This window comes from Carya illinoinensis, chromosome 16 (assembly GCF_018687715.1).
Source record: "Carya illinoinensis cultivar Pawnee chromosome 16, C.illinoinensisPawnee_v1, whole genome shotgun sequence".
Taxonomy (NCBI): domain Eukaryota; kingdom Viridiplantae; phylum Streptophyta; class Magnoliopsida; order Fagales; family Juglandaceae; genus Carya; species Carya illinoinensis.
In genome coordinates this window covers 25,670,384-25,683,834 of record NC_056767.1, presented here as the reverse complement: position 1 = coordinate 25,683,834, position 13,451 = coordinate 25,670,384, and the positions used below count along the sequence as shown (strand labels likewise).

The window sequence follows — 13,451 nt, the reverse complement described above, 5'->3', positions numbered from 1 at the left end:
ATGGTTTGGGGTGCTTCCCGCGAGGTAAAGGAGCTCTGTTTTATCCATGGAAAACAGAGGGTTTGTTTCGGGTGGTATGCTGAGTTGCATGGAGGGGATGAAGCGGTTTCTGGGAAGGAGTCTGGTCGCAACTCTCGGTGGACATTCCTATGGTTGGTGGTCGGAAATCCAACAGTGGCTAGATGGTTGTTTAGTATTTTTCATTTCGTATGGTTGTTAGATCTGTCAGTTTTGTTTATTTGGATTTGGGTTTTGTAATAAATCTCTCGCTGGCCCTGTTCTGCTGGTTGAAAAATAGAGGTTGGATTTGTCTCTGGTTTTAGCCTTTGTCAGCCCATAGTGGTTGTTACGGATACTTTGTTTGCAGCTTATTGGTGCTGGGAGAGGTTGCCGGCGATGAAGCTGGTTAGGCGGACTGGAAGGAGATGGGATGACGGTGGAGTGGTCCTTTCATGGGGCGGGGATGCAGGGTGGAGTGGTCCGTAGAGTACCAGAAGCAGATGGGGTGGGCATTCGGCGTGGGCATACGGCGTGGGCAGACGACGTGTGCGTACGGCGTGGAGAGCAAGTGTTTGTCTGTTTGCTTTTCAGTTAGGGTTGTTTGGGTAGTGATGTACTATGCTACTTTGTTTTTACTTTTCAATTTCGGTTGTTAGTGAGTTTTATTAGGGTAATGAAAATAAATTGAAATAGATTATTCCCTTTCCTCTTTTGGAGGAGTAAGGTAGTGAGTCCCTTTCCTCTTTTAGAGGAGTAGGGTAGCGAGTCCCTTTCATCTTTTGGAGGAGTAGGGTAGTGAGTCCTCTCCCTCTTTTGGAGGGTGGGAGTGGTGTGGATTGGTGTCTCATAGACAAGTCGAGATGGACATCTCTGTTTTTACAGAGTCTCGCATCTCAAAAGGACTGTGTCTTCAGAGAGTCTCTAAAGTTTTTTTAGACAGTGTCCGACAACAGATGAGTAGTTGGCTTGTAATCAGGGTTGGTACCCGGACTTATTGGTCACAGCTGTAACTTTCTTCATTCAGGAATTGAATTGAAGTCTATTTAAAAAAAAAAAAGTAAAAATGGATTAGCAGAGTTATAGGTACTTGTTATTTAATTATGTATGAAATTCTCCTAAAAAGATGTTGACCTTTTCGTCTAATATATCTAAGCGATGGCCAATTAATGACATAGTGTCCTCTACTGATGCACGAAGAGACCCAATCAGCCAGTCGATGTGTGCAATAATATTTGACGTAATTGTATCGATCCAACACATACCCTGTAGCTCCACCAATCGGCTCCCCACTAGTACTCCAATTGTGGGAAACTACACTAGTCCTAGCCTAGGTTGGTGGCACAAGATTTGGTGGAGGCCCAGCCTTACTCGAGTATGCCCCTTAGTCTGACCGAGGCTACGCCGATGTGAGGTCATGTCAAATAGGTTTCTCGGCTCTGCCAACCTCTCCTTAGCTTGGGGTGCTACTCCCTGCTACAATAGCAATCAAGTAATAATCACCCTATATGAAAGGTTATTGGTGGAGATTATGTTGGCCTCGTAGTGGATCCTCTCAAATATTTATAATGGGAAGTCAATAGATTATCCATATGCCAAGCTTAACTACGCATGAGTCTAATTTAAGGTGGCCTTATGTGCTACATGATCTACGTTTATTATAACTAGGAGTTACAACATCCGAAAAAATGGTAGCAACATGTTCTGGTAGAAGGATTTTTTTCGTCTAGAATGAGGTGTGGTATATCCTCATAAGACTAAATAAGTCCTCATCGCCATCATCATTTTGAGGCTGAGTACCATTGTCATTTGACAGGTCTACATCTCTGCCCTTCAATCAGCCTCGATAGGGCCAGCAAATGTTCTAAAAGTCCCAACATCCCGTGTGTCCTTAACCTGATCCACTATAGTTGATGACTCAGATACTTAAGGGATCTCAAGTAAGTCAGTGAGGATGTTCGAGCTAAATTTTGGTCATAAAGAGGATATACAAACTATGAATGACTTATGGTTACATTATTTCAATGTCACAAGGGCAAGCGTCATGAGCACTTCAAGAGATTTGAGATGTTGGGGGAGACTGTTCAGTCTCTTTTTCAACAAATGCATTTAGACGATAGGAGAATGTACTGTAGAAGCCTACGAACGAATTTTCCACTCTTGCCAAAGATTTGTTCACATTCTTACCATATTTTCCATTCAAACTATATATTGGTCGTAACCACTGGTATTATAAACGTTCGAATGGATAACCATTCGAATGGTTACTATCCATGTTTGAATGTTTATATTATTTAGAACAACTTCTATATCAATCAATCGAATAAAATATAAAGCGTTTGAACAAAAACTCATTTTTATTCGAACGCTCAAATAAATTATTTGAATGGTAAATCATTTTTTGCTAAATTTATTAAAGTATATCACCCGTTTTCCATTCAACCATAACTAATATCTGTCCAAATGGTTATTTAACGGTTGAGTACACCTTCAAATGATAATTTTATTGGGGATGAAATTCTTTGTCCTTAAATATCCCGTTCGAACATAATATTAATTGTTCAAATGGTAAACAATTTTTGTCAGTATTTAATTTCCTCCCTAAAACTGTTTTTGGGATGATTTTTATTTCGTCCAAAAAGAAATGGTCCCAAAAAAGTTTTTTGTTTGTAGCGTGTGCCTCCCAAAAGTGTCCCCAGTGTATTTTATTTTTTACTGTTTTAAATGTTCAATAAGTTACCACTAGTGAATTTGTATGTGTTTTAACATTAAAAAGACAAAATTAAAAATTAAAAAGAAATGCACTAGGAGGTACTTTTGGGAGCATATTTAGAAGGCATCCAAGCATCACTCAATATTAAAATATTATTTATTTTCATTTTTTCAATCATATTTTGTAATCATATCTTATTTTTTAATCAAATAAAATATATATTTTTACATAGTTTTCCAGTAATCTTATTTTTCAAAATCTGAGGATGATATTCTTAAGTACTTTTTCTAACACACCAACAAAATAGTACAAAGAAAATTGGAAAAAAAAAAAAATGAAAGTATGTTCAGTTCCTTTTTTTCAGGGAAGTGTGAGAAAATAAGAGTATAACGCGCATTGCCTATGGCTACAGTTCGCTAAAATCTATTTGACCATTTTATTGCCCGTTCCAGTGCAGGTCTAAATCACAGTGTCTTAGCCAAAATCTGACCATGTATATGAAATGCCTGCACCATTGCTACTGCTCAATGGATGTGGCCAAATTCAAGCCTGAAAGCATGGCGGACAGGCCCAGAAGAAGAGATTTTAAAAATAATGGAGCAAGGCCCAATACTTTTCTCTTGTTTGGGTCAACTATTCGACCTTACTCTTCCCTAGGTGAAAAACTTCTAGATAATTCAGCCACCCTCACCTGTACGAAGAGTGGAGTGCTCCGTCCACAAACAAAACAAAGCATACAATATATAATTTTATAAATTGATTTATTTTATTTTATTTATTAATTTTATTTTATAATAAAAATAATTTTATAATTTAACATAACACATGAAATTATGTTAATTTATGAAATTATTTTTATATAATACATTTGTAGGATTACTTTAATATTCCCTTATATCACTATGCTTTGTAGTCCATTATATCCTATTCATTTCTACTAAGGAATTAGAACATTTTAAATTTAATTACTGAAATTTATTTATTGGTAATTTTGTAGATTGCTAAAATTGATTCTTTCTGTAGTAGCACAATGATATTTATTTATTGTTCCTTGTGTTATTTGCATTTTGAGGTGTTAGATTTTCTATTTTTTATTTTCACATATTGGTATAAAAGTGCCTTTTACACCCTCTAATCACAATTAGACTGTTTCGGAGACTATTTTGATTAAGACATTGGAATGAAATTTCGATATTTGTACCATTTCAAGATTAATTATATATTATATATAAATATTTATATGTATAGATAAACTAACAACTAATAGAATAAATACATATATATATATATATATATATATATGCAAGTAAGTGTGTATCGTGTATATGTGTATATATATGGAATAATTGAAGATTTATAAAATAAATATATATTGAAAAAATTGCAAACTTGAGTTGAGACACAAATACAAAGAAAAGAAATAAAAGAATAAATAAATTATTAAAAATAATGATATTTAAAAAAAAATGAGAATGAGATGATATTTAAAGTTACAAAAACATTAAAATTATATAAATACATTTTATATTATAAATTAATTAAATACTATCTGGATTTAAAATTTATAAAAATGTCATTTAAGTATAAAAAAATTACAAAACAATCCGAAACAGAACGGAGACTGAAATGCTAATTCTAGCCAAAATGACCAGAATTTGATCGGAATAACTAGATTTTGAAGCGAAACAGAATGGAATGGTATAGTGTACTAAAAACTACAACAAAACGGAAAATTTTGACCATACCATTTGATACGGAATAGAATTAAAAACATTGCGCTAAACCCTTAAATCTAATGCTAATTGTTTTAAAAGCTTTTTTAGTAACTATTCTTGCTGTCACTTGGGGTGGCTGCCACCTCGACATATTGCTGAAGTCCGGCAACCGATTCCTACAATCTAGTGGCAAATCTATGGAGTTCAGTCGTTGAAGTACTCCGATTGTTGGTAACTACTGTTAGTCCTTTTAAAAAAAATTAGGACATTTATAAATTTTACTCATGTTTATATTTTAATGAAAAATGATTTTTATAAATTTTAAACAGACAAGTTCTATACATGCCTTTGTAAAAAAATGGATCTTATTTCGAAAAAAAAAAATGATTTGTCTAAGTCTCAAATAGATAAGTCTTGTGCAAGCATTTAAAAAAAGAAGAAGAAGAAGAAGAAGAAGAATAGTAAATTCTACCTTAAAAAGTATGAAAAAATTATTATTTTTATTAGTGGAACCTACTTTTTTATAAATAAAAAAAAATTATATGAAATTTATCTATTTAAAACTTGTATTTAATATTATTCTTAAAAATTTGTTACTAGTATTACTCTATTTTAATTATACTGAAAAAACTTACGTGGCAACTTGGATGTTTATCCGTCCACACTCTGATTTTAAATTTATTTATTTTTGTTATAAACTTTGGTCATGTACATGCATTTCATTTTTCATTTTTTTTGTTTAATAAATAACAAAAGTTAAAGAGAAGAGATAGCTTTAAAACTGCGTTAGATTCCACCCAAGTGCTCCGAAGTAACTCCCCGCTCATTGCTCTCAACAATTTGGGGATTCTTGTCATAGCCAAATAATATCTGCTCATTTTCTTGAATAATTCATTTTTCCGAAGGGAACAATGGTACTGGCAGAGATCTTTCTTGCTGCATCACTTTCGGTACTGTTTGAATGGTTGGCGACTCGTGAATTCCTGAACTTTGCTGCATACCGAGGGGGATTTCGAAAACGGTTGGACAAGTGGGAGAAAAAATTGTTAGAAATTCAAAAGGTGCTTGGAGATGCACATGACAAGCAATACACTAAAAGAGAAGTGAAAAAATGGCTTGAGGATGTAGAAGACTTGGCATACAACGTGGAGGATATTTAGGATGAGCTCACCACGGAAGCTAATTTACAGCGCATTAATGTAAGTAATATTTTATGTGATGATATAGAATGTGATCAAGTTAGGTTGAGAATATAATTCGGCAGACTAGTTACACAGGAAGTTTAGTTAGCCCTAGATTAAATGATAGTTGGATTTGAGACGATGAGTTTTTAAGTATTTGTTGTCGGGTAGAAGTTATAGATGCTCTTTATTGGTTGATTGGGATGGTTTCGAACCTCTCAGAGTTCGTTGCTTATCTTAGATGGGATGTGTATACTTTGATTAGAATATAGGAACATCTGGGATAATGTTTGGGTGTGAGGATACCACCGCCTTAAAGCTGATCCATATATATGTTGGCTTGCATAGGAATTGACAAAATAATTCAAACCTTCTCCACCATGAATGCTTGAAGAACGGTCGATCACCCATGGAGTTAGCTCTTAAGTGTTTTTGGCATGACTCTTCCCGAATACTCAAACCTCCCTACACTCATACTTGTTGTAAGGACCAACTCTGTACCCAACTACCTTGTTGCAGCTTTCTCTATTTCACTGCACATCAAATTCTTTCCTTAGTCATTTGGTGGAGCCAACCTTTTGTGACTAATTGTAATCTCATTCATTAGCTCGATTTTTCTTCCACCAATATGAAGCATTCGAGTAAATCGTGACTTTCACCACATCATGTTTGACTTTTGTCTGCTTTATTTTGACTACTCAATCTTATCCACAGCATGGGCTTGACTTAGTTTATGGGATTCTAAGTTCTTAGATCACTTCAAGGACACCGTTGGAAATAACGTTCTAGGTGGACTCGTTTAAGTGTTGATCCTTGCCCATTGTTATGGTGATATTTGTTTCTACCATTTGGAATGCTTAGATCGATTGGTAGTAGTATGTTGTGATCACATGTGTACTCTCGAGGAGTACTAGTTCCGACCAAGGATGCAAGAGATCAACTCGTAATGTACATGTGTGTATGAACTTCATAGAGTAGAGATCTTTATTTCATTTAAGTTTGGAAAGAGTTGCTTTGGTAGGTGCTGAAGTGGATTAAATACAATATTGTTTTATTCAAGAGACCTTAGCCTTACACATTTTGGTGAAATAATCAGAGTGCGTAACCGAAGCGTGATAATTAGTGAAATGATTGTTGGCAATAAATTATGTGGTTATCTCGAGGAATTAGTTCTGACTTCGGATCACATAGGAATTTAAAATTTGTTACTATATATATATATATATATATATATATCCCATGGAGGTTGAATATGTTGTAGATAACATTTATGGTTATTAATGGTCGAGATTAGAAAAGACTAGTAAGTGCTAAAGTGACGATAATACAAGCTTGAAAATTGAAGCTTAGGCATCAACAGTGGATAATATAACCTAATTTATGAGGTAATAGAGAATTAGGATCCATGGGGTGTTGTAGGATAGTTTCATGTGGATTGGAGATTTTAAACTGCATGGTTACCTTGAGGTTTTAAACGTGAGGTGCTATCGGAAGAACTAGTCATGCTAATACTGGAAGAAATTATGAAAATAAAGGCAAAGGTTATTAACTTGACGAACCCTTTAGAAGTAGCTATAGTTTGCTCAGCAAATTTTAAGTATGACATTTTTTTCTTTAAAAGTGAAGGATGTGAAGCCCAGCCCATGTGAAGCCCAAGTCTGAAAATGTATTTTTTTTGTGAGATGGAGCCCAAATATGTGGATTAAGTGGGTTCTTTTCAGTGTGAGTGAATGCAAGATTAGGGCCCAGCCCATGTGTGAGCCCATAAGCTGACGAGAAAAGTCCAACCCTTCCAAGTAAACGTCACTGTTTTTGTGTAAGGATGAGAAAATCCTAAGTTTCTTTTTCTTCATCCCTTTTTCCCTCTTGCAGCCCCCTCCCCAGCCCCCTTCTCCCATATTTTCTTCTTCCCATAACTCTTGGGCCCCCGTGCCACCCACACTCGCCATGAGCTAGTCGGACGCACTTCTTTTGCTTTGTCAATCTAGGCTCCCCTACCGACATCCTCACGTACCCTTTTTGATTCCTCTCTCTGTCTCTCTCATCCTGCCGTTCATCGCAACCCATGTCGTCGTCGCTCCTTGTCGTGCGGTTTCCCTTCATAACCCTCCCAATCTTGTCCTTCTTCCCATAGATCTCTCTGCTTCCCTTTGTCTCTTGATCTTTGTCTCACAGTTAAGATGCCGCCATTGTGAACCGCCACCCTCGTCCACTTAGTGAAGGTCATCCTACCACCCCTCCCCCCCTCTAGTTCAAACTCGGCCTCTCCCTTCTCAGATCTTCCCTAATACCAAAACCAAATCTCTCTCTCTCTCTCTCTCAAGGATTGTTGGGAAATAGATCTCATCTAAAAATTCTCATCCCATCTCATCTCATTTCCTTTCCAAATATAATTCAAATTAATAAATTTCAAACTAATCATTACAATTTTTTCAAACTTTCAAATAATAAATAAAAAATAATTCAACTTTTTAAATCTCTCTCTCTCTCTCTCTCTCTCTCTCTCAAGGATTGTTGGGAAATAGATCTCATCTAAAAATTCTCATCCCATCTCATTCTATTTCCTTTCCAAAAATATAATTCAAATTAATAAATTTCAAACTAATCATTACAACTTTTTCAAACTTTCAAATAATAAATAAAAAATAATTCAACTTTTTTAAATCTCCAAATAAAAATGATATTATAAAACTATACTCTAACAATACGTTAACTTTATAATATTTTTTATTCAACTTTTTCTCTCTCATTTCTTAAAATCTAAAAAAATACTTAAATCAAACTCTCTCACTACTATTTACAAACTATCTTACTACTATTCACAAAATTCTTATCTCATCTCGCTCTCCAAACTAGCCCTTGGGGTTTCAAACCCCCGCCAACCACCACCAGCCATCACCAGTCCCCCTCCCCATCCCCTGAGTTCATTAGATCTGTCACCCACAAAGTTTGCCACATTGAGTCTCGTTTTCCCAAAAATCGCCACTGTTCAACGTGCCTTGCCATTGTCGTTGTCATGCTCAGCCTATCCAGACTCCACCACATTAAGTTGTATGCTACTCTATTTTCGTATTAATTTTTAGGCATCGTTAAATTTAACGAACTACTTTTCCATCTCGTAGCAACACAAGCACGCACAGATCGGATGCCTTAGACAGCTCGCTCGATCATACAAAATTACCTTCTGCATTATAAGTAAACCCTTGACTGACCCTTGGAATACTGGCATTGGAAAACTATGTTTTTATTATAGTCTAGTTGTCATTGGTTAAATGGCCGAGGGCTTGTGGAGTGTTGGGATAGAATATGTAGTTGGTGATAGATTGTTGGCCAAGTGCCAAGTGGAGCGTAAGAAATTACGTGTAGTGGTGAAAAATGTGTAACAATGAAATTATGTGCTTCACTATGTTTGATTGTTGTATTTTGTCGTACCATGTCATCTAATAAATTCCTGTTGCATGACTGCATTTCATTTATAATCTGTCATTAATTTATTATTTGTGTTTGTGTTATAAATTTGGAAAATTGCAATTTTGTGTCAAAAGATTAAAAACGTGTTTTGTGGATGTGTGCATATCATGACTCCAAGCCTGGAAAAGACATTATCTCGATGGAACTCATTTGGTCACTCGAAAGAGTGTAAAATTGAGTGGCGTCCCCTAGGTTGTCATTAGGCAACAATGGGATCATATGAGACAGTAACGCTCTTATGCCAACTCCGTGGCTTCTTTGCTGGCAGAGGCTAGAAGATGCCTAGTCAGGTACTCGTTGGGAGTGGAGCTGGACATTACTCATTACAAAGTCGTTATTCATAATATGATGATGGGAGCCAGAGTGTGCGGATTGTCCATATAGGGGAAACCATGATGCATACCTTAATTAAAGTAAATGGTGGCTTTTCAAACAAAAATGTAATTTTGAGTATTACCTTCTCTGCAAATGTTGAGAAGGATATTAGTTTTATGCAGTTTTGGTAATGCTAAAAATATCAATTTTCCCATTGCTGTGATATGTCCACATTTTTCCATGTTTGTATTTTTGTGGTGTTATTCTATAGCTTTACTTACTGAGATTGCAAAATCTCACGTGGTGTCCCCACTTACAGTTTCGATCTGTGGAACCATAGACTTTAATGCGAAGGATGATTATGAGCTTAGAGGATTGGATCCACTTGAGGAGTGAAGATTTGGAGACCTTTTCCCTTTTGGTAGCATGATTTGATCTTTCCTTTAATTTAGTCGAATGACTGTATTAACTTTTATGTCAGTGTTTGGGAGCTTTGGTGACTATGGTTTATTTTGCTGGGTGATGTAATTTAATTTTTGGTACTTTTAATATTTCAAACTACTTTTTCTATTTTCCATTGCATTTTTAATTGCACACCTATACTTTCCATGCTTGCACACACATGCTTCCACTTTGTGCATGGGGTGTGTGATCTCCACAGCTAGCACCCCAGCGTCATGACTCTAGCCCAATCACATTTGGGGGTCAAGGGTGCCACCCCAAACTTCTCATTTTGTTTGAGACTTTCATTAAATTCCCCTGCACATAACCAAGGTATACCACTTGACGCTTTAGTACTTGAAGTAGATTCTAACTTTCTTTTCTTTTTGTGGTAGCTAGGTTTCCATAGAATCTTGTCAAAAGAAATTTCCCACCCTTTGTAGGAAAGGTGATCCATACTAAAATGTGCCAATTAGTGAAAGAATCCAATTCCACAACCAAAGTAGAGTTTCATAGTAGAGCTAATCCCCCATACTATACTGTTAACAACAAAGTTACTATCAAAACAAAGTTTATTTTTTATCAGTTCCACATTTTCTTTGCAACATTTAGTCTCAATGAGGAACTCCAGATGTGGCCTCTCATTTTTCAACAACAGGTGAAGCTCACAAGCTATCCTAGAGTTCCTAAGCATCTAGTAGTTCCAACTGAGGTAGTTCCAAGCAGCCTCTACCGATGCAATCTCATGTAGGCTCCTTACAGGGGTGAGCTAGGTTTTTTTTTTTTTTCCTTTACAAATAGGTTTATTCATCAAGTTTTCAGAATTTTTAGCCAAGGATTTCTTCTTACACTTCTCAATTGGGGCATTTGTAGATAGTTTAGGCATTACAACTAGAGTATTAGAACTGCCTCTTGCTTTTCTTTTCCACGTGGATACTTTATTAGGTTTTGTAGGAGAAGAAATATGTTTTGGTGGGGATAAATAATTGATCTTTTCAATATGGATATTTAAGGAAGGTTTTCTAGGAATGGGATTAGAATCAAGTTCCATTGGCCATACTGTCCTTGAACCTAGGTTCCCGAATTCTGCTTGGGGCATTTCCTATCCTTGTGGTACAAAATACCACATTTGAAACAAAAATTTGGCAACCTTTCATACTTAAAATTAATCCATATCTACTCACCACCAATGTTTAGTAAATGTCCATAAATAAGAGGCTTTGATATATCAACTTGTACTCTAATTCTCAAAAAGTTTCCCCACACGAGTCCTTCTTGATCAACCTCTACTTTGAGAACCTTACCCATGCCTGATCCAATAAGCTTACCCAACTCCTCTGTCATTGCAGCAAGTGGTAAATTGTGTAATTGTACCCAAAAAGATTCCGACTTGAATGTAGCTTCATTAGTTGATAGACTGGCTTCAAAATCCTAGAGACTGACCAGGTATCTATTGAACGACTAAGGTCAACCATGCATGACTTTCTCTTTGTTAGAGAGATTTTGAAACTCTATCAGGAATCTGTTTTCGCCAACTTCATAGAAGGTTATCCATCCATTTGAGTTCTAGACTTTTGCCAGAGTTGATTTGAATGCCAACTCATTAACAATTTCATCATTGAAGATCAAAGCAAGTAGACAATGTTGACCTTTAATATCTGAGATATAGACAGCCTCTTCCAGAAGAATGATCTCTTGTTGTTCTTCTTTAGTCAATGATAGCCCCTTCCACAACCTTGTTATTTCCTCTACAAAGTTACCAAATTCTTAAGACTTTTGTCTAAGAGATAGATACTTTGTTAGAGCAAAGCTCCCACAACCCCACCCTTTAAAGAAAACTCTCATTACTCTCATCATTGTACTGTGGCGCCCTCAAACCCCATGTGTGATTTGGTAGGAGTCGCAACACTTGATGGCCACTCTGATCACACGCCCTATCGGCAAGTGTGTGTGAGCAAACAATGTGTATAGTTTAAATATACGCAGCAAAAAAATTTAAAGGTAGTCTCAAGCTAAGTACTAGAAAATTTAAAGTTTACAACCCAAAGGAAAAATCCTCTATAAAGTTATTATAGTCATCTAGTTTATAACTACTTGCTCATACTAATATATTATTGAATTTAATTAACTATATAAGTTATAATTATTTAAAATATATATGATTAATATATAAAAAATACATATATATATATATATATATATATATATATATATATCAGAACAGAGTTGATACGTAGTTGGATTTTTGAATTTTTGTTTAGCCGTAGATCATAAACCACACCACGAGAACTATTTTAATATTTAGCCCTGTACATTTATCAAAATAATAATAATGATGATGATAATGATAATAATAATAGATGGATGAAATATTTTATGAAAATATTTGAAGAACTGTTTTCTAGAAATGTAGCCTTAAAAAGGCATGAACTTCAAACTGATCAATTTTAATGCAAGTTTGCAGCTTCAAAAGCTTGTACATTCAGATTATTAAATTAAGCCGAATTGAATCTTTATTAACCACTTTAAATACTATTAGATCCAGTGTTTCTTGCTTTAAATCGAATTGGAAAACCAAAATGAACATATAAAGCATAATAAAAAGTGTAGGAAATGTTAGAAATAATTCAAGATCAATTATAAATATAACAAATAAAATCTCCATATTAGTGAATAGTAATTTGCATGTTCTTTATCCTTTTTATTAATTAATTCGTATATTTAGGATATTGCTATAGCTTCATGCTTTAAACCCCAAAATTTGTAATTTTCATGTTCCTCTATGATCATATACAATGATACAAAAATACAAAAAAGTTGTAGGAGGATGCATGCCATATATCATTTTTCTATTATATCATGTTTCATACTTTTTCTTATTGTTTATATTGATTATCCTCCTAAAAGGGAAAGTGACAAATTGTATAATTGGAAAAATCCAAAGAAAAATAAAAGACAGGCTAGCTTTAAAAAAACACAAGAAAGAAAGATGTATTAAAAGGGTATAGAGAGTTTTCCTCCAAACTTAGTAGGATGAAACTCTCACCAATATCCCTTCCATATATAAAAATGACAAGTATATATCTAAATGTTGCACATGTAATAACGACATGTTAATTTAAAAATCTTCACGGGTCTCTTCATTAAAAATAAAAAATAAAAAAAAATATTTGTTTCTCGTATGTTTAAAAAACATGACAAATTTAATGATAGCCTAGCTGTAGGAAACTTCCTCAAACCGCGTTTGGAAGAAACTCTGTCCATACTATAATATAACTTGCCTTAAACGTTACACTTCACTATAGGATTCCGCAATCTTAATTTTCATGTCCCCCAAAAAAATTATTTTCTGGGTTTCACTACTTTTATTGCATACATCAAACAAAGAAAAAAGACAAGCTAGAATCTCTCAATATTACATAAATCTCAAGAAGTTCTCACACACACACACATATATATATATATATATATATATATATATATATATATCCAAAGAAGACTTCATATCCAAAGAAGACTTATATACATTGATTTAAAGAGATTTAGTCCGGTCTAGCGGTGTCGATCGATTCCGTACAAATCTAGAATATGCATGATTCAGGCATAACACGACACCAC

The 13,451-nt window shown here is 34.8% G+C and overlaps 1 protein-coding gene across 1 annotated transcript; it reads right to left on the bottom strand.

Moving 5' to 3' along the window:
• Nucleotides 1-4,302: 4,302 nt before the first annotated feature.
• On the bottom strand, nucleotides 4,303-11,716 carry LOC122298963. Its single transcript, XM_043108806.1, has 3 exons — nucleotides 11,696-11,716; nucleotides 11,118-11,264; nucleotides 4,303-4,425 (listed from the first exon to the last, which is right to left on the bottom strand). The coding sequence occupies exons 1-3, from the start codon at nucleotides 11,714-11,716 to the stop codon at nucleotides 4,303-4,305; spliced, it is 291 nt and encodes a 96-aa protein (XP_042964740.1).
• Nucleotides 11,717-13,451: the final 1,735 nt, after the last annotated feature.

Coding starts and splice junctions, on each gene's coding strand:
- LOC122298963 (XM_043108806.1), bottom strand. CDS start 11,716: ATGGGGTTTGAGGGCGCCACA. Junction 11,265..11,695: donor TGGGGTTTGAGGGCGCCACA/GTACAATGATGA, acceptor GTCAGTCTCTAG/GATTTTGAAGCCAGTCTATC. Junction 4,426..11,117: donor GTAAGGTTCTCAAAGTAGAG/GTTGATCAAGAA, acceptor GTTTTGTTGTAG/TTTTTAGTACACTATACCAT.